The following is a 21,711-nucleotide window of genomic DNA, read 5'->3' on the forward strand; positions in this document are numbered from 1 at the left end:
AAAGATTTACCTAATTATACCATAGACTCTTAAAATGTTTTGATAACTGCATTTCAGTATCATTGATTTCTTTTGTATTTCTATGTATTGTATTGTAGAAATTGGAAAGTATTTTTTAAGAAGAAGCTATAAACTTTACTAAGCATCAAAAGTAGCCAAGGTTCTTGAAGTTTAAGGATTATGCCTTACATTCATCTACTGAGACTGAATAAAACTTCCCCAAGGAGGGAGGAAAAGGTGAGTTGTGCTGAATTGTTTTTTTAAGTTAATTTAGGAGATGATTTATCACTCAGGGATCACACTCCAGAAAAAATCCCTTAAAGGCTGCAGCACAGAATGCCTAAAATACAAGCTCTGGAGCCAAAATTCTTGGCTTCAAATCTCAGCACACTGCTTGTGTGACTGTGAACACAAGGCACAGTCTCTGAGATAAGGCTCTGATACTTCTTAGTTAGGTCTCTGTGCTTTTCCGTATTTTTAGTTACCTATCCCAGGTAGATGACCCTATCACTGTGTGAGAAGGCTTTGCTTCCAGTGAAAAGCAATTTAAGTTTCTAGGAACAGATAAAAGAAATGTTTCTCTTCCCATTGGAATGCTCATTTTTTACTTCTCTGCACCCCACTGTTCCAGTTTAAGTTCCACTTCATTCAAAAACCTCTCTTATGTCTCTTGCTTTCATTGGCAGGGGCAGGAGGAGGCCCTCTGATGTCTCCGAACTTTGGCACACAGGGTCTGCCAGCCAGTCTGGATATTCAGCTAAGCCTAGCTTTTTTATCTCTCTCTTCTGCTTCCCAGCAAGCAGCTGTTCTCAGGAGCAGGGACTTACTGTCTTTCTTTTACATTCCTAGGGACCTCCAACTAGGCAAGATAAAAAAGATAAACTATTAAACACATGGAAGGTGTGCTTTCTCAGCACCTCCTGTCATCTGTGTCTGAGCTGTGAGGACTCAGGGGTAGAATCAGCTAAACTTGGCTTACAGATGAGCTAGGAATATCTTTGCAGAACTCTTCAAGGGTCTCTAGAGCAGGCCAGGCTAGGTAGGGCTCAACAGTTACCTCAAGGGTTCTTGGAAAGGAACCTCCCTTTTCTACCATGTTGATGCTCCCTGCATCCAGGAGTACCATGATATGAGAATTCTGGATTAAACTCCAGGACCCTGGCAGCCACAGTGACCCTGGTGTGGAAGACCATCTACCCCTGTGGCAGGCTGAGCTGAACAAGTTACGGGACTTGTCTTGGGACTTGAACAAGTTACGGGACTTGTCTTAAATAAGAAAGGGCAAGTCACTCTGTAGCTCTCCAGGCTTACTGGAATAAAAGCAGACTGGGACCGTGAGCATATTTCTCCCCTCTACTGGACTTTAATTTCATCAACTGTGAAATGAATGTTTTGAATTTGATACTCACACTCTGAGAAGGAGACTTGGACTCACTCCTTATGGATACATTCCAAAATTTGTCATATTTTTCGAGAAACAAGACTCGTGTTTATAATTTCCTGGTTATCCTACAAATTTTCTAGCACTCTTTCCCATAAAGAGCATGGAACTTGTTTCATGCTTCACAGTGTGCTGAAGTGACCACCACATTGCCTATTTTGGGTGTCTTTAAGAAATTATTTTAAATATGTACTTGGTAAAAATCTGAAAAGCTCCTCTTTTATTTTAGTTATGGAAATAGTTTGATTTTGCAAAATTATGTCTATTTTCTGCATATTGAAAGTATTTAGAGAACAGAAAAAAATATATATAATCATAAGTGTCACCTTGTTGGGCTTGGCACCAATTTGTGACAATGCTATCAACTGGGCAACCAGTTCAATGAACTTGAATATGGAGTAGTATTATAGAGTGGCCTCTTTCACTTTTCATATATAGACATGAAGCCTGTTCAGCTAAGACAGCCATATCTTATGCCTTTGGCATAAATGGGTCCTCAGATTTCAAATCTTGGCATTTAGATGTTAAAAAGTATCAATGATATTATCAGAGCAGATTTAAGGAAAAGATCTGTAAAGGTCTATAAGTCACTTCAGGATGGAGAGGGGAAACTTGTAAACATTAACAGCATGAGACAGCACTGCTCTCACCATTCATATGATTGTGGAATCTGTTCAATGTTCACTCAAAGAACTATCACACTAGAACTAGGAAAAGGATTGCAGAGACAGAAAGTAATAGAACAGTATGACCAATGACCATATATACACATTTATTTTTATTTTACTTGGTAACCACACAGTTTTGTTACTATAAAATCACAAGCCAACAATAATATCTAGAAATTACAGAGAGTTAAACAAGTAAGAACACATATATTTTAGTCTGAAAAGCAAGATGGAGTTTGGTTGTCATGTAAGAAAAAGATTATCCAACATAATCAACTCTTGCTTAGCAATCTTCATGGAAATGGTTAATATAGCCCAAATAAACTGTATAACTTTCTTACTTTTAATCCCAAAACTAACAAGTGATTTTACAATGTAACATAAAATTTTACTTAAAAAATAAGAATTGCTCTCCAACATGTATTTGGTTTAGGTTAATACTTTAACTGATTTTTATTGTTTGAGAGAATTTTAAATAAACTGCAGGGTCCTTTGGGTACCAAAAGGAAATACAGAAAAAAAGGCAAGTCTTTAAAACAGGTAAATTTTCTAAGGAAATAAACAATAAAAAATAAACTTTAGTGTCAATAATGCAGTGCTGACTATATATGGAGGGTACATATCACACAGTAATCACTTAACCTTATAAATGTCCTGTTCTTGAATTAAATAAGAAAGGGCAAGTCACTCTGTAGCTCTCCATGCTTATTGGAATAAAAGCAGACTGGGAAACATTACTATTTTGCTCAGATTCATATTGACAGGGAATACATAGGGGAAGGTGGTTAGTACTTCCGAGATCCCAAAGATGCTCTAATGCTAGAGTTTTCAAAACCTTGACTCATCTCCCGACAGGAGATTCATCTGTCAGATCCTTTACACTCTGTCATCAAATTTCACAGCCTTGTCTGTACCACACATCACTGGGAACATAATGCATGCCACACTGCTCAGAAGGGTAAGGGAATATAATTCACAGAATGAAAGATAAAAGGAGGTGATGGTAAGTTTTTTGGCTACAGAAGCCAAGGTAGTAAGTAGGTCTTTGTCCAAGCACATCACACAGGTTTTAATACATTCTTTTGACTACTTGTGTGGTTGAAAGCATTTTCTCACACATAATTTTCTGGGCTTTCAAAGCTACCCTGACAGTAAGTACCACAGGTATTACTTTTGTCTCAGAGAGGTTTTCTGAGGGCCACATAGACAAATGCCAAGGCTGGATTTTAGATCTTCTGGATCCGAAACTCCAAATTCAAACACTAAATGAAAGAGGCAGGGTAAAACGTGGGATGAGGCTTCAGTAAACTGGTGGGATCACCATAGTTCACTGTTGGTCCTGCCCCCAGCAATTCATATTCTTCTTCTTCCCTGATACACAGAGCTCTACCACTGAACTACGTCTCCTGCCTGGAGCCGTGACTTTATGCTGAAGAATAGACAAGGAACGGCCTGTTCCTCCCAAGAGTGCTTCTATCTTATAAGAGAAGTGAGTCTAAATTCCAAAGGAATCATGACTGGGATGGGATACAGGCACAGTAATAAATGCATCCTGCCTTCCAGTCACAGCGGTGAGGGTGCCTCATCAGCCTGGTTGGTTCGGAGGGAGCTCTTCCTCTCATACTTGAGAGCTGGGGAACAGAGTGAAATAATCCACATCCACATGTTTACATTCAAAGCCTCCTCACCTCACAGCATACAGGCATGAGAAGGAAGGGAACGACTCAAGGGGGAAGCCTAATGGTCCAAGCCAGAATAACAGAGGTAAAGCAACGTCATCCTTACAACCAGAGAACCTGAGCCCCACACAAGGAATTCTGACTCCCCTCACCTGTACCTTCTTCCTCTGGGGTGACAGTCCATGAAGCCAAGGGGACAGATGTGCAGAGTCCCAGGATTGGGGTTGGGGACAAGGGTGTGGCTATAGAAAAGTGTTGGGGGGGCGTGCAAACTTGGACACAAAACATGGCATGTCCCTGTGCTTGCATGCAAGGCCATTCACAGTGAGGGTCAGACCAAGGATGAAATGTGAAGGGCTGCAGAAAGAGATGGGAACTTCTTCTGCCCGCTTAGCCCAACCTTGCAAATGTTAGGAGTGGACTCAAGTCTAAGGACACTCCCAGAAATGAATGAGACCAGTGTGTGATGAGCAGCTGAGATGATCTAAAGATACCTCACACTCCAAAGAAAAGTACTCCAGCCTCCTTGTGGAAACCTCCTTATTCCATACAGTCTGCATCACACTTGACTTGGTTTAATTTCTGTTTTGTTTTGTCAGCTACCTTTCACCAACATACTAGGTTTCATCAGGGCCCACTCTCTGCACAAATTGGACATTCAATGAATAATGACCACTAATGACAGTGTCTTGTCTCATTTGTTTTAGAAATTTCGAGATCATTGAACACAGTGTCCCTGTGGTTGCCCACTTACTCTCCCTCTGCTGAGAACCAAGAGTTCTTTGTTGAGGCATGTACACAAGCACATCGGTCACTGTCCCAAAGATCTTGTCTGCTATTTCCACTTTGCAAGTGGGGTCACTTCAGTCTGATGCAGTCTACCTCTTCTGTGGCAGGCATCCCGGTGGTTTTAAGGTCAAGGTCAGCACTCGACTTACTCCCGAGGTATGAAGACTTCCAGTGAAGCAGTATGATCTTCTTGAAGTACTTGATGGTGTTGTTCTTGACGGTGACGAAGCACAGTGTGTTGATCATGCTGTTGCTCATGGCGATGCACTCGACGATGTAGAAGGCAGTGAGGTAGTGTTTCTCCTTCACGAACACAGTGGGGAAGAAGTCACGCACAATGGTGAAGCCATAGAAGGGCGCCCAGCACAGCACATAAGCAGTGAGGATGCCCATGAGGACCAACACCGTCTTCCGGCGGCAGCGCAGCCGCTTCCGGATCTGCTCCGTCTGGAACCCGGGGACCTCCTTGAACCACAGCTCCCGGGAGATCCTGGCATAGCACAGGGTCATGGTGACCACGGGGCCCACGAACTCGATGCCAAAGATGAAGAGGAAGTAGGACTTGTAGTAGAACTGCTGGTCCACTGGCCAGATCTGGCCACAAAAGATCTTCTCCTGGGTCTTAACAATGATGAGGATGGTTTCGGTGGTGAAGTAGGCCGAGGGGATGGCAATGAGGATGGACACCGTCCACACCAAGGCGATCAGACCAGTGGCCGTTTGACACTTCATCCGCGGTCTCAGCGGGTGGACAATGGCCAGATACCTAGGGCAAGAGTGCAAATGCCGTGAGAGGAGCAGGTACTGGGTAAGAATTTTATTTTTCCATTATGATGAGGAGCAAAGTGTACAAGGGAGAAAGCCCAGTGAAGAGTGGATTTTCCGGAAAGGCGGACTTGAACGCAAGCCCCAGCTTAACCTCTTTGAACCTCAATTTCCTTTCTTGCAAAAGATTTTTGGTCATTTTTAAGGATTAGGCACTGCTTCTGGCAAAGTTTTAAACCCACTGTATACCAAAAACTGGCAGAAATTATTATTGACTTAGTAATAATATTTCCTATCAGTTTCCAGCCTAATTCCCAGGGAGGGAATAATTCCCAGGTATTTTTGTTCCTCTTCACTACTTTGAAGTTTAGAGTTTAATCAACCTGGTAACTCCAAAGAGATTCTGGGAGGATTTGCCCTTTCCAAAGGAAGTTCTGGGCAGTTTTTTCTTCATTCTATAGTTTAAAAACTACTGCTCAGCACTGCAGAGGTGGGGGGAAAGCTTGTGGTCTTTTATCTCATTCTCCAGGTGGAAAGATGGAGGAGGCTGGGGAGGGATGAGTGCCTCTCTTAAGGCCATATATACCACAAGAACCCTGATAGAAAACACTTAACTTCACCTCACAGGGTTGATGTGAAAAATCAATTGAGAATATACATAAGTGTATTTTTTGTAACCACAAAGCATCAGATGATAAAAGACACTGCTTTTGTTCATTACTGAAGGACCCACACAGCAGTTACCACAGTGCCCCAGGAAGGAGTGAGCACTTCCTTGGAGCTGTGAGTCATTGCTGTGGTATGACAGTGTCCGTTCCAGAGAGTGAGCACACTTAGGCAGAGAGCTCTGGTTTCCTGGAAGGCTTTCTGCACCTGGCACGGGGTGGAAGTTGGACAAGGAGAAAGGTGGAAGTGAAGTGGGGAGGAATGACATATCAACACTGGAAACAAATGCGTTCTCACGTGTCCACAGCTTACCCAGGTAAGGCTGTCTGCAAATGTGACAGGGGCCTGATAGGAAGCTAAAACAATTCTGTTTCCACTGAAACCAGTCCCTTTGAGGTCATCTCTCCCGGGTTTTTCCTCTGAAGAGAGGTCCATTTTTGTGTGCGTACATGTGATTATACTTCTGCTGTTTCTGCCCCTCCCCGTAACACAAGGAGCCAAAACAACTGAACGCATTTGGAGAGTTGCCTGGAGACTCCTGCTTGCACCCAACTCCTGGAAGATGATAGATGAAGTTGGGCTGGGTTGAGTCCACTCTCCGGTCACTGAGCTGGCCACAACAGTGGCCACCAGGATCTGTCTTTGGCACTCTGGCCAACTGCATGGTGCTGAAAGGGGAATGGGGATATGTGCAGAGCACTAGCAATGCTTCTGCCGATGCATGTGTGAGGGCTTTCTGAAAGGCCACCGTACCTAATGAAAATAGAATTCTCAATTAGCTTATTTTCCCTCCACCCACCACAAAGTTGTGCCAGGCAGTCTGTCTAAGAAAGCTTCTACCTTCATATTTGTTCACTATATGAATTTTTGCTGTACACTTCTGTTCCTTTCTTTTACAGTGTTTTTCAGCCAATCCGTGGGCAATAACCCAACCTACAACTCAAAAACCAAGAATCAAGTCCCAGCTTTGCCACATACTTCTTGTGTGAACTGGACTCATGCTTCTCAACCTTGTTGGTTGAGTTTCCTTATTTGTACAAAGGAAATAACACCTGGATACTGTGAGGCTCCAGTGAGCTATGGTATATAAACAGCAAGAAGCTATTACTATTCAAGAAATGACTAATACTTCAAAATGCTGTTGTCAGAGCTATTCTGTCTACACAGCAATGTTCTTTTACCTGTTACTGGCAAATACTGCATTTGCAAGTCCTCACTGCTTTCTATTATATTGAACCCAATCTTCACTTCAAAACAATTAGCAGGATTATTTCATTCTGACTCTCTCTGACATCCCCCCAAATGCTTACCTGAGGTTAGTGCCATATCCTGTGAAAGAGGTCTTTCTGATATATTTTCCCATAGACAAGTCACAGAAAATCATTTGGGGGATTTTTATTAGCCTTGGTTAGGCTAGGATCAGAATCCCAGAGCTCTAGTGTTAGCAACACTTCTCGTGTTTACAAAGAATTTACAATTTATAGGCACTGTTTAAATCCACATTTGCATGAGATAATCCCAACTCCACTATATGGGTAAGGAAACAAACAGTCCCATTTTCAAGAAGAGTAAGCCGAGGCTTGAAGAAGTAAATAATATCCCAAAAGCTACACAGCTTCTGTCACAGAAGTTGACAGAGCCATGACTCAGGCCCAATCTTGTTGCAAATCCAGTGGTTTCTCCAATATGCCATTTGTTCCTTCCCTTTCCAGCAAGAGCAAGCAATTCCCTTTCCTCCTGCCTTCTCAGTATCCCTGCAGCCATCTCCCCTTTCTCTCTATCAAGGTTGATTTCTACTTACTGACCTTCCATGAAAGGGTCAGACACTAGGCAGCTACTTTTCTCTAATTATGACCACATCCTTGCTATTCTCCAGTGTCTATGACTATAGTGCCTTCAGCCCAGATCCACCCAAAGCCAGCAGTTCTCAGAGAACAAGGAATAAGTACTGCTGGACAAAGAGACATCCAGGATATAGTATATATGATGGTAATAGACTGGGTTTGATTAAATGAAGCAGCGGGCTAGCTCTTTGCCACAGGATCTGCCCCCATGTAACCATGGTAATGGCAGGTGCAGTAGCTACTAGAGTGGTTGTGGGATGGGTGGAGTGTACCACCCTCTCCTAGGGGTCGCTGGCCCCAACAAATGAATGTACCAGGGGATATCTGCACTTCATAAGGCTGGGAAAGGTTACTGAAACCATTGTGGACCTCATGAAAGCTAAAAAAATGCATCTCCCAGCTAGTTCCAGACTAGTGAGCTCCCTCAGAATTATGAGTAAAAGAAAGAGAGAACCCCACCCCCAGCATCCTACTGCTGTGAGATCCATGGGATACACCTCAATGACAGTGCAAGTGTCTCCACGTCAAAGAGGAAACCCAGATCTGAGGGACAGAATTCTCTCAAGAATTTTTTCCGCTTCCCTTTTGCTAGTAAGTTGTCTGAGGTATGATAAAAAAAATACAGTGTCTAAATTCAAAACTGTAAAACTGTATTACAGTAAGAGACACCTTGCCATTAATCCCACAGAAAATACCCCCTCTTGCTTGGAACACATTTCTCATCCCATTATTCTTGCCACTTTCTGAAGCAGACCTGGAAGTCCTCTTTTGTAAGTGTCTTTTCATGGCTGCCTCAATGTCCTGAATCAATTCAAAACATCCAAGCGAATTTCTGTCAAATAAAAACATTACAGTGCATCTTCATCCACCTTATTTACAAGATCTGGCCCTGACTTCTGGTTCTTTCCCAAGATCAAGAAAACTATGAAAGGTAAGATTTTGAGTCAGTTCGGGACATCAAGGCAGGAACAGCACACCTATACATATTCACAAAGGAGAACTCTGAGAACTGCTTCAGAAATGACAACAGTGGAAGGGTCTGGGATGTAGCTCAGCAGCACAGCACCTGGCAAGCACAAAGTCCTGAGTTCAATTCCTGGTACAACAAAACAAAACCAGAAAAACACAATGGGATGTGTGTTTGAAGCCAGGAGGGAGTATTTTGTGGGTTATTATTGGCAATGTGTCTTTTACTATAATACTTTTTAAAAAATTGAAACATTCACTCATACTCCCTCTGTTGCATTTTGAGAGCTTCTGGAATATGACCTTATTCTTTCTGATCTCTGTTCTCCTTCCATTTCTTTGTCCCTGCCATGCTGTCCTCTTGAAGGTTCTTCAGCTCAGATATTGCCACATTGAGGCTTTTACAAACACTGTCCCATCCTCTTGGAAAACCTTCCCTTTCCTTTGCTGACCTTCATCTGTTGAAGGTCAACCTAAAAATCAGATCTCTTCCATGAAGCCTCCTCTGACCACTCCAGTGTACAATGATCTCACCCTTGGCCAGAGTTCATTCAAAAATGGTTCTGCACTTAGCAACTGTTTTATATTGTGAGTTCCCTCCTTCCCTCCTAACCCGCAAGATGTACCCTTCCAAGAGCAGCAATTGTCTTAGCTTCTTTTACAATTTTACTGTCCATGAATTTGGGCCACCTTGTGGGATTTTAATAAAACCCCACCCTCATCAAGTGCCTGGCGCTAGGTGAATAGAAATACAAAGAATGCTGTGGTGACAGTACTCAAAAAAGATCGCAACCTGGTTCGGAAAATACTACATAAATGTGATCACCAGTATGAGGCTGGAAGTAGGCGGGGACTAGACAAGAAAAGGTCAGAAGTGCAGCGAGGTGTGTTGAGCTGTGCTTTGTAGACAGTGGAGGCACTGTGGGTCATTTAGGCAAGGGACGCAGCTGCGTCCAAGACAGATTAATTTGACTGCAGCCCTGCTTCCCTTCCCCAAGGCACAGGCACCTGCTCTCTCGCCTAGAACAGATCAGGTCTCTTCCTGCCTTGGGGCCTTTGCATTGCTAATCCTCTTATCTGCAAAGCTTTCTCTCAGTCTTCACAAGGCTGCCTCTTCCACCACCATTCGAAGTCGGTTCCAATGTCTCCTCAGAGACTCTTATCTTGAAGCCTTTCCTAGAGCAGATGTCATGCTCAGATACTCTCAGGGCTTTTGTGGGTGCGTGTTTGTGTTCACAGTATTTGTCACTTCTGAAATTACCTTCTTTTTCTGCGTGCCTAGCAGTCATCTTCTCTTGGATATAACCTGTTCTGCTTGTTTATAAGCACCACGAGGGAAGGAGCTCTTAAAATTTTCTCTCACTCACGATCATATCCCCAGTGCTTGAAAGAGCACCTGTGCCGTGATAGTTCCTCTACAACAGTTAGGCTGAATCCACGCATACATGTGTGAGTGAAAGTTCAGGGTGGGTAGTGAGGGGAGTAGGGTTGGTAGCTGGGCAGAGCCAAGTGCAGGAAGCCCAAGGGGAGACTGTGACATCGCACAGCAAGTGGGGACAAGGGTGTTTCACCAGAACCTGGCAGTTGAATGAATACTAGTGAATGAGACAGAGGCCGGGACGAAAGAGACTTTCTAGTTTAGACGACTGGGAGAGCAATGGAAGCGACAGGAGGAACAGAAATCCAAACATGAAGAAGACAGATGGTTCTGTTGTGCTATATTATGATAGCTCTACTTTTTAAAAACCTTATATTATGATTTTTCTTTGTACCAGGAATCGAACTCAGGACCTTGCGCTTGTCAGACAGGCACTTGTGCCACTGAGCTATATCCCCGGCCCAGTATATTATGATTTTGTCTCAATCAATTGAAACAATTGTCTCAATGAAATTAAAGAAATTGGCCAATGGGAGATACCCATTAGCTTATCTGGCTTTGTGGTAGTTGTCCTTGTTCTTTTAAGGGTTAACTTGAAACTACAATATCTGCTATCTAGGGCTTACTCTGTCCTAAGGATAATTCTAAATGATTGCAGATACTACTGCATTTAAGTCTCAAAGCAACACAATGCAGAAAGTTTTCTTATTATCCACATTTTATAGATGAGAAAAATGAGGCAGAGAGAAGTCAGATAATTAAAATAAGGTCCTACAGAGAGTAGGTGGTTCTTGCAAGAATCCAATTCTCGGCACAGGAACTGCTAACATAATCCTGGGAGAAGTTTCATTAAGCAAAACTAGAGGCATTTTTTATGATCATAGGTGTATTTGTATACTAAGATAAAACATTCCATTCTCCCAAGATAACCAAATCAAGCTCGAAACGCACCGGTAAAATTTTGAACAGCACATGCGACTAGACAAAAATCAATGATTCTCAGACCAGGAAATTGAAATGAGATGCTAACAACACATTAAAATAAAATAATGTGAAACAAAGATCACACATATCAATGAAAAGAAAAAGCAGTGCATTAGAGCAGCCTGCTAGTGAGCCAAGGCCGAGGTCAGGGTGATGCCAGCGCACCACGCTTTCCTGCAAAGCCAGCACGCACGTTTCCGATCACAACCCCACTCTGAACAACAACGGTTCCCACAATGCAGAGTGTACCCCCCAATTCCTCTTTCATGGTGTATCTATTTTGCATTATGTAAACTCACGCTGTGAGTGAGAGGTCTGCAGTATCTCAGACAAGGTGCCTTTGGTATGAAAGTAGGAAGTGGGCTTGAAGGAATTCAGCAGAGTGAGGTTGATTGGTTTACACGGATATTACACATTACACATTAAAAATAACCCAGTGTGCCTCAGTTTATCTAGCATCCTCCCCCTGAAAGCCCTCCTACAGTTGTCGGCTCTGCTGGCCAGGGGACCCCTGCATGGTGAATGGACCTCCCTCAGGAGCACAGCCCCAGTCCACACTGTACCTACCGACCTTCCTTACCCTCCGTGGCTTAGCGCACCCCTGAGACGAGATGGCCTGCTACCATGCATGTTCAGGGAAAGACCCCATGCTTTGCCCTGTACATGTAGCAAGAGAAAAAGTAGCAGTTTCCATGTTCAGGGAAGGTCAGGCACCAAGTGCCTCTTCCTTGGGGACTTTGGCAGCACAACCTCTGCTTGACCTTTGCCCTCCAGCTCTTGCTGTAGGCTCACCCAGAGTTCTTGCCTAATTAGACAAAGGCCTTGACATCCCTCCCTCGGGAAGCAGGCAGTGGCTCTGTACCACAGGGGAAGCAATGGATTTTAAAGCCAGGTTCCTTCTGATCCATTTCCTTAGGAATAGACCTTCTCCAGGCTGTTCCACCACTTCTCTCCAGCTTCCCCAAACACACTCTGTTAGCTGTGCTCCTCTCTGGAACACTGGCATGGGATGCCCTGACTTCTAGAGCCAGGCTGAACCCCTCAGAGCCCCAAGGCTGTAGAACAGAGAGAACAGGTGTGCACCTGGCTGTCTGGGTTGAAAGGGAGACCGGCTATTCAGCTCTTAGTACATGGAGGTCTGATTTAACCCTCAGGGTAACTGGCTATGGACCATAGCAAGGAACTTTGTCCTGAGAGACTGAAAAGTGGGCAAAGAAGCTTATAAAGACTATTCCCAGGATCAAGGCCCACTCGGGCCCATTAGTATAGGTTTAGACCACATGAAAATAACTAGAAGAAAGGTTTACAAAGGATGCTGTCACTGATTTTATTTATCATCCCTAGAAATAGCTCCTTTACACTTTTGCACACAAACGGATATAAAGGTGCAAAGCAATTCATGAAAAAAAAAAAAAGCAAGCACATGTTCCCTTTTTGCTTTTTAAAAATCAATTATTAGGAGATCATGCACTGGTAGAGAAATTCTTTTCTTTAATTAACTTTATTGGTACATTTTAGACACACATAATGATCATGTTCATCATAGGGAATTCGTACCTATACAGAATATATCTTGAATCTTCTTTTTGCCTCAATTCCTTCCCCTCCCTACAACCTGGTAGAGAAATTCGTAATAAGATAAAAACTTCCCTTGAAATTTTCAAGTTCGCTGTAGAAGTAACTGCCTAGGACTTAAACATACTCCTCTAACCTGTCCACTGTACACTTGAAACAGGCACAACGTGTGGAGCAGGCTCACAGCAGAGTGATCAAAAGTCTTTCTACTGCACAACTGCAGGGGGCTCCACCGCCTCCTGCCTGACCAAAGCCACAAAACTAGACAACGTTTCTCTTCGGAGTGCCCCACACATCCACATCTGTGAGGAGTACGGATCATTCTCACCAATCTGCAAGTGCAGGAAAGAAAGGGCCAATTCCAGTGTCTCTGCCTCCCTGACCACTTGTGTTGTCCCCGCTCCCATGCACTCACCTGTCAATGGCGATGGCCAGCAGGGCATTGGTAGAAACGTAGAGAGAGACGGTGCGCAGGTAGTTGACAGAGGCACACAGGACATGGCCGTGCTCCCAGGACAGCTGGCGCACCACGTAGTAGTCCATCTCAAAAGGACAACAGATAATGGCCACGAGGAAGTCAGAGATGGCCAGATTGGCGATGAGCAGGTTGGTGAGGTTGCGCAGCTTCTTGTAGCGGGCCAGGGCAGCAATAAAGAGGAAGTTGCCAATGCCACAGACCAGCATGATGCCCACCAGGGCCATGCCAATGACAATCTTGGCAGCAAAGAAAGTCCGGGAATTGGTCACATCCTCCTCTTCATCCAAAGGCATGTCATAGTCACCGTAGCTGAAGTTGAATGGCAGGGAAGCAGCTTGGGCTTCGTGGGAGTCGAGTACAGAAAGGAAGGTAGTGGAGGAATTGGTGGTGTTCTCATCCATGGCCGCCATAGTGATCTCCATCTGGCCCGGCAGTGCTGTGAGTGACACTGCTGGGAATTCTGCAGGAGTGATATCTGTAGAACCGATGTTTTTCCTCTGCGCTGACAGAGCTCTCCCTTAATGAGTCAGGGTCCCTGTCAGCATCCTTGGGGTACAGTACCCGGCTCCATTCTCAGCCTTTGAAAGACACACAAACAGTTGGCTACATGTTGAATGAACCTGGCTGAATCTAAAATCATCCTGTAACCTAAGCAGATCCATTAGCCACCTGCTCAGAGTGAATATGGGGTGATGGAGTGGAAATAAACAGAGAGAGGAACCAAATGAATGGAAACCACATATTTACTTGACTAAGGCAGACTGGATTGCTATAGAGACAATCAGGCCCTGACTTTACTTTTTTCCATTCCACCAAATGTACCTTTCCTCAAGGACCATGGGTGAGAGTGTGGGATGGCTGAAGCCAGCAGTGACCTGTCCTGAACACCTTTCACTGTCCTGACTACCTGAACTATGTCCTAGGTGAACAGCCCCACTCAGTGTGGCTCAAAACAGATCATTCTGAAAGCCATAGCAGAGGGACGCCTTTGAGACAATCTGTTTGCTCCCCACTAGCTGATCTTCTGGCAAAACACAGATATAAAATCATGAAACCATGTAGCAGCTGCCTTCCCCTATCTTAACCCAGCTTCCTTTCCCACATCAAAATCTGCTGTGGTACTAGAAGATAGGTACAGTATTTCCCAAGACCAGTCCCCAAGCAAAGGCTTTGGTGGCAAAGTCTCAGCCTATCACTCACTGAATGCATTAGAGAGGTGACCGGAGACTGGAACCCTTCCTCAGGGGTTGTGTGTCCTGAGGGAAACAGCTTAAACACTCAGGGTTTCAATATCCTCCAGGCAGGAGATCAATAATGCCTGTAAAGTGCAGAGCTCCCTGGAGAGGGAGAGTGTTACACCCCAGAATGCAAGGAATTCGGAGTGCTCAGGCCAACTAGCTGCAGGGAAGGGGAAAGGGAAGGGGAAGGAAATCCTGGCGCTGAGACCACCACACCACATAAGGGGGGCGGGTGGAGGGTTTCTAAGGAGCATAGGCAAGGACCGAAAGGAAACCAGAGCCCTCTCCCCTGCTGGGCCCTCTCACAGCCTGAAGACTTCAGGCTGGGGAGCTGGACATAAGGGAAGGGTTGGGGTCTGGAGCGTACCCTACATATCAAGAGAAAAAGAGGAAGAATGATGGCAATCCCGAGTTCCCGGAAAAGGAAGGCACCAGGACGATGCCCAGGACCTCCCAAGGAAGCCTGTTGCCCAAGCTCCTCGAGGAAAGGATCTGGAGCCTGTCCTTAGGAGGCCAGCATGACAGTCCCCTGCACCCCAAGGAGTTTCAGCCCCACTGCTGCCTCCCTCCCCCAGCTCCTCATCCGGATTCTGTCCCTCCTCTGAACTCAGTCCTGTCCAGCAGATCTGCGTCTGCGCCCATCAGAGCCCATCAAAGAGCAGGACCCAGAGCCCCAAAACCAAAAGAGGCTGGAGCTTGCAAACCAGTGAGACCTGCCCGCCCTTTGCAGGCCCGTGTGTCAGGGGCACACCACTCCCGGAGGGCACCCTCCAAGCATACCACCAGGAAAGTTCACGGTCAGGATTTCAGTCTAAGAACACAGAAACTTCTGGGGAGGTGGGGGAGGGCTAGAAGACTAAGGATTTGAAGAGAAATTGTTCTGGTCTTCCCTCCGGTATTCTCGGCTCTCAGCGAGGAACCCCACTCCCCAAGTCGCCCTCTGGATCGCTGGAAACCTCTTTCTAGCCCCTGGCCACCTCTGATATGTTCTACTTCCAGCGCTCACTTGCTCCCAACTTTTTTTTTTTCCCATCTGGGAACCTGGGCAACTAGACCCAAGGACAAGAAAAGGGCAGAGCCTGGCTCTCCTGAAGAAACGCACTCTTTCGCGACCCTGGAAAATCCCCCACCCCATTCAAAAGCCCGCGCTCCCTCCCCCCCGCAGCAGCCTTGGTGCGCTGGGGTCCGTGGAGCGACCTCCCGGAGGCGGGTGCTCGGTACCTGCGGCCTCTGGCGCGCCGCTGTCAAGGGCCAGGCTTCTTCATCCCGGGGCTAGGGACAAGGATGCGTCTCCCAGAGTTCCTGGTCTGTTTCTCCTCTTTTTGAAGCTCTTGCCCAGGCTGGGGCGGGAGTTGCGCTCGCGCTGCCAGCGCAGAAGCGGGGAGAGGCAGCTGGACGCCGAGGCCACCCCAGCTCGGCCCGCCCCTCTTTGCTGTCCCTGCCCCCAGTGCCGGCGGGATGCTCGAGGCTCCAGCAGGCGAGGCCGGGCTCCAGGGGGTGCCTGAGCGCGGGCTCGGAGCGAGGCTGCGCAGGGCTCGCCAAGGCGTAGCTGGAGAGCCAGGTGGTCCCCTGCCGCGGGGTTTGGGGCGCAGGGCGGCAGCTCGGCGCTGGGCAAGAACTCCAGAGAGCCGGGCAGGCGGGCGGCGCGGCCCCGGCTCAGACTCCGGAACCGTGGCCTGGGCGGGGAGAGGGCTGTGCGCCCAGCCCGCGGGCAGTGCCCTGGCCGGGCGGCTGATCAGCCCCAGGGCTTTGGGTTTCTGGGCCGCTCACCTGGCCAGTCCAGCGCCGCCGCCAGAGTGGGCGGACACGGCCCAGCTGAGCAGGGAGCCTTCAAAGCGCCGGGTGGAGCCTCCCTGCTGCCCACAACATTGCCCTCCCAGGGCACAATGAGACCCGCCCCCACCGCAGCTGCCTGGGCGAACCCAGCTGCACACCAGGATTGTCCACTGTCAGCTGCCTGCACCTCTGCTGGAAAGAGGCTCAAAGAATGCTCTCTGGAGGGCGGTGGTCACAGTGAAGAGAGGAAGGACCCTCTCCCCTACACACACACACACACACACACACACACACACACACACACACAGGCACACACACACACACACACACACGCACAGGATATCTTTTCAGGTTAGCATGACCAGAGCTGACTTACACAGCGTAGATTTCCTACACACGCCTGTAAATTCCTCAAAATGCTAAACATAGAATTACCCTATGTTCAGTAATTCCACTCCAAGGTACTTAACTCAGGAGAACCGAAAGTGGGGATTAAAATGTGTGTAACCAATGTTCCTACCAGCGTTTTACACAATAACCAAAAGACAGAAGCTGCCCGAATGTCAACCGAGAAATGGATGAACAATATATATATGGTATATAATATAATCGAACGTTATTCAGGCTTAAAAGGAATAAAACATACCAAGTGCTGGTGAAGATGTGCAGAAACTAACCCTTAGGCTCTGTTGGTAGGAATGGAAATGGCGCAGCCCTTGTGGGCTAAGACAGTATACCTAAGACAGTATGGTGCTTCCTCAAAAAGTAAACGTACCTGATGAAGAAGCCCTGAAATGGATCGTGATGATGGTTAAACAGCATTGTGAGTGTTCTTAACGTCACTGAACTGGGCATTTAAAGTTATGAATTTTGTTAAGTGTATTTTACATCAATCTCTCTCCTATAGAATAGCTCAGAGCTCCCCAGTAAGGGGTCTATCCAATGTGTTCCATGATTGGCCTCCAGGTGTCCCTAATACAAAAGGTGCTGCTCAGGATCTGGGGCTCTAGTTCTCTCTGCCACGGCTGAATTATGTAAAAGTCACGTGTCCTGTCTGAGGCTCTTGTTAATTCATTAACAAAATAAGTGAATGAAACTTGCCTTAGAAAGTCCCTACCGGGTTCTACTGCCTCAGGCGCTGTCTTGTTCTGGTTCCATCCCTCCCTGAACAACTTCTTTGTTCATTTCCATACACTCCTGTCACTTGCAAAATTTCACAGCACTTTTGTATCTCTGAGTCTCATGTTCCCTGGGACGGAGAGCAGGATAGTGGTAAAGAGCTTGGGATGTGGAGTCAGTTGCCTCCTTTACACATAGCTCTACATGCATGAGCTCTGTGATTGGGCAGTGTGGTAACCAAACCCTAACTTTCCTCCTTTATAAATGGGGGATGACAATAGCCCTATATCATACGGTTGCTGTGAGGATTAAATAAAGTAAGACAGGTAAAGTGCTTGGCACAATGCCTGGCCCTCGCCAGCACCTGAGAAACACCAGCTACGACTGACTGTAACTGATTCTTTCCTGTCTTTCTGTGTGAGACCCTAACCCATCTTTGAGACATGGCTCGCACATTGTTTCTTTGAGGAAGCAGACCTTAATTCTCCCACTGATTTTCACTTCTTCCTTATCACTTGCTGCTTCCCTTTCAATGCACTTTGCATGTCAGTTCTCCATCTTGCCCTTTTCCCTGGGGAAGAGTCAGGTCTCATTCAGTTTCACATCCTTTTCTGCAGTTTCACAAACATGCCTGATGATTAAAAAAAAATATATCTGGGATGCCAGTAAAACCTACCTATTTTTGGGTCCCATTCCAAACCAAGGATGTAGTCTAGAAATCGGTATATTTAACCTGTACCCCAGGTGATTCTTATTGGTAAATGTGTTTGAAAATCTAGGGACCTAGAAAAAGCCTGACACAAGACTTGCCCAGTGTAGACCTGGCATGTTTTCCTGACTTGATTTATCTCTACTCAAAAGAAGAAATCATAAAGTGCATTAATTATCTACTGTGGTATAATAAATAACCCCCAAACTGCCCACATGTATTATTTCAGAGTTTTCAAGGACCAGGAATCTTGGTTGGCTAAGTGGGGTGATTCCTGGGTCAAGGTCTGCCATGAGATTGGAGTTAAACTGTCAACCAGAACTGCATTCTCCTCTGAGGGGTCAACCAAGAGAGCATGCACCCTCAAGCTCACACACATGCTCATTATTACGGTTTATATCTAGATGTCTGCCCAGAGCCTCATGCTCTCAAAGGTGATTGGGCTCTGGATGCTATAGCTAACCTGCTGTTGGGAGGTGGCGCCTGGTCAAAAGCAGCCACTGGGGGTGTGACCTAGAATGGTCCACAGTATCTCCCGCTTCTTCAACTCTCTTCTCCTCTTCCTGGCTGCCATGGTATGAGCCACTTTCTTCCACCCAGACCCTTCTACCATGCCTTCCTAACCAGGGCCCAAGAGGTGAGGATCACATGCAATAGCATGGAAGGTATCGTGGCTACCAGGCAGAACTTCAGACTTCTCCTTCCCTCTTCAAAGCCTCAGCAGGAAATGGTAATTGAAACTAACAGTGTGGTGAGTTGTAGTAAAGAACACTTCTGGCCTTAGAGTAGGGATGCTGTGGACAACTTCGGGATAAGTGGCTCTCCAGTGGGAGCTATGTCAGGAGGATGATTTGCTGATCTCCTTTGGAGAAATGGGGTAGCTGCAGTCTGTCAGGCTCTGTAAGTCCTGCTGGGGCTCCTTTGAAGGGTGGGGGTGCCTGAATCTCATTTTCTCTACCCTCTCTCATTCCTCTGTGTGAGAAGCAGACATCCAGCTGGAGTCCTGTGTAAAGTCCATACAACTGAAGAATTGTAACATCTGTGGCAATGTTAAACCAGGACTACCTAGGCACAGTGTAAATGTAGCACTCAGGTATCTGAGGCAGGAGGATCGTGAGTTTAAGGCCAACCTGGGCTATAGAGAGAGTTCAAGGCCAACCTGGGCTATATATAGCAAGACCATATCAAAAAAAAAGTTAAACTGGAAATACCTTGGCCTACAGCAAAATATGAAACTCAAAAAGAATTTTTTAACAGAAGAAAAGGAGGGGCTAGGGATTTAGCTCAGCAGCAACGCGCCTGCCTGGCAAGCACAAGGTTGTGAGTTTGGTTCCTGGTACCGGAGGGGGGGGAAAAAAAAAAAAAACAGAAGAAAAGGAATTGAGAACAAAATCTGTAACTCCATTAATGAATTATTTTTTCCAATGTATAGCTGCAAGGACACCAACAGCTGGAAATTGCCCGTAATTAGAGTACACTGCCAAGAGGGGCAGAGGTGCCCTGCTTCATCCTGCCTACAAAGAAATCCACAGTGTGAGAGAATTCGCCACCCCCAGAAGTCCTAGCCAAACAAGATCCAAAGGACCTGTTTGGGAAGTTCTTTCTTTAGAGATGTCGCCCCAACTCCGAATCATGTCTTTGGGCTACTTTTGATTGTTTTTTCTTCCCTATTCTACTCACCTGAACCATCCAGCCCTTTGAATTTTCATTTCTTCTTTTTATCCTATAATTATGTCTCTGAGTTTAGAAATAGAAGGTTTTTTTTTTTGTTGTTTGGTTGGTTTTTTTGTTTGTTTGTTTTTCAACATCTTAGGGTTTTTTAAACTGTGCAACTCCTGGAAGAATCTAGTAAATACCACTCAGAAATCTGGCTCAGTGCGGACTTTCCAAGTCATTCGATGAGTACTCTTCATACAAAAAGGTGCTCAATTAAGAAAAGGAAAACCACTTACCCAATGTACGAAAGCCAGCTGATTTCAGAACTCTTATCTAAGTCCAAGTGTGTTTTAGCCCTCTATTCAATTCTCTGGCAAGCTACTCTCATAACACATATTTACCTGTTCTCAATTTGCTGCTCTCCCTGGAATCCTTGGCTCTGGGGCCCAGGCATAATTCTCTTGTCTGGCAAATTTACTAAATCAGCTTATTTTCTGCTTTCATCAGATTTGTCCTCCTGGCATACCCCCCCCATCCAGCACCATGAAAAAAATCAAGGATCCCTGGAAGATGCCAGAGCTGGCTCAGAACTCATCCTGCTTCCTGTTCCAATTGCCTTGCCAGCATTCAAGCCAGCACTGCTTAACCCGCTTCCTGAAGCTCTCTCAGAAGGTTGGTTGGGTGCCCTCTGCCCTTCCCTCACCTGTGCAGGAGAAGAAGGAAAATTGAGATGGGTACAGCATGCCCTCAGAGGTCCAAACACTTCAGAAATATTAATCCTTTCATTAATTTAACTGGTTTAGTACTGTCCCAAACAAATTCTTAATATAATTCTTTTGGATGTTGGAAAAACTATGCATTTATTTATTTTGAAAGAATAAGCAGCAAATGAGAAACAAGGATTTCTTGAAAAAGGCAAACAATAAGAGGAAATTTTTTTTGTTTGTTTTGTTTTTTTTATTTTAGAAATAAAAGGAGGAAAATACTAACAGATCAACAACGTTTTACAAAATAGCAAAGGATCAGTACAGACATTACAGAGTTACAAACAGAGTGGTAGGGAATTAACAATGCTTATTGTATTACATATTGATATCTTCAATGTAGTTTCTCATGAAAACACATATAGACATACAAAGCTAATCAACCAATGCCTCACTGACAGTTTCTTTCAGCAAGGAAATACAGGACAGTAGAACACCCGTGTTAACTATCCTGCATATACATATATACAAACTTTCTTCTTCTTTCCCTTCTCTTTTCCCATATTCCAGTTATCCTTTACCTATGAGTGCTTTCCTATCAATTCCCAATGTCTATCATATCTCCTAGTTTAAATTAACTCTTTCAGGCTTTACACTAGAGAAACAATGCGGTGCTTGCACATGTATGTTTGATTTATTTCGCTTATGAGTATGGTCTCTAGTTGTGACCATTTGCCTATAAAAGCCTCGAGTTTATCTTTCTTTACAGCTGAGTAATATTCCATTATATAAAAGTACCACAATTTTCTTATCCAATCCTCAGTGGATGGACATTTGGGTTGCTTCCACATTTTAGCAATTACAAATTGTGCTGCTATGAACATAGGTGCACATACATCACTGTGATATGATGTTTTTAGATCTGGGAAAATACCCTGTTAATATGAAAGTATAGTGAAGCTTTAAGAAACAAGGAAATGATAACGAGCTTGACCTCAAGGGGGCACTGGCTGTTGAGAGCTGTGTACGCCTGGACAGGAAGTCTGAAAACTCAGTGCAGTCACCATTCTGGAATATTTTACATAGAGACAGTGGTGGACAGAGGGAAAGGGTAGGCAGAGAGCCCCAGGATGGCATCTACTCAGATTAAGGCCTTCCTGCTTACGCCCTGTGGTGACAGAGGTATAGGCAATAGAACTCTTGTAGACCAGAGACCACAGCTAATACCGCTTTGGTGCTTCCTGTATAAGGTAAGGAAGAAAGACCTTCTCGGTTT

The 21,711-nt window shown here is 45.4% G+C and overlaps 1 protein-coding gene across 1 annotated transcript; it reads right to left on the minus strand.

Moving 5' to 3' along the window:
• Window positions 1-2,208: 2,208 nt before the first annotated feature.
• Window positions 2,209-16,256, minus strand: Prokr1 (prokineticin receptor 1). The gene is made up of 3 exons (XM_005385662.2): window positions 15,693-16,256; window positions 13,171-13,811; window positions 2,209-5,343 (listed from the first exon to the last, which is right to left on the minus strand). Exons 2-3 carry the CDS (start codon window positions 13,653-13,655, stop codon window positions 4,647-4,649), a joined length of 1,182 nt encoding a protein of 393 aa, XP_005385719.1. The 5' UTR covers window positions 13,656-13,811; window positions 15,693-16,256; the 3' UTR covers window positions 2,209-4,646.
• Window positions 16,257-21,711: the final 5,455 nt, after the last annotated feature.

The sequence above is a fragment of the Chinchilla lanigera genome, unplaced genomic scaffold (assembly GCF_000276665.1).
Source record: "Chinchilla lanigera isolate Chin_1 unplaced genomic scaffold, ChiLan1.0 scaffold00023, whole genome shotgun sequence".
NCBI lineage: Eukaryota > Metazoa > Chordata > Mammalia > Rodentia > Chinchillidae > Chinchilla > Chinchilla lanigera.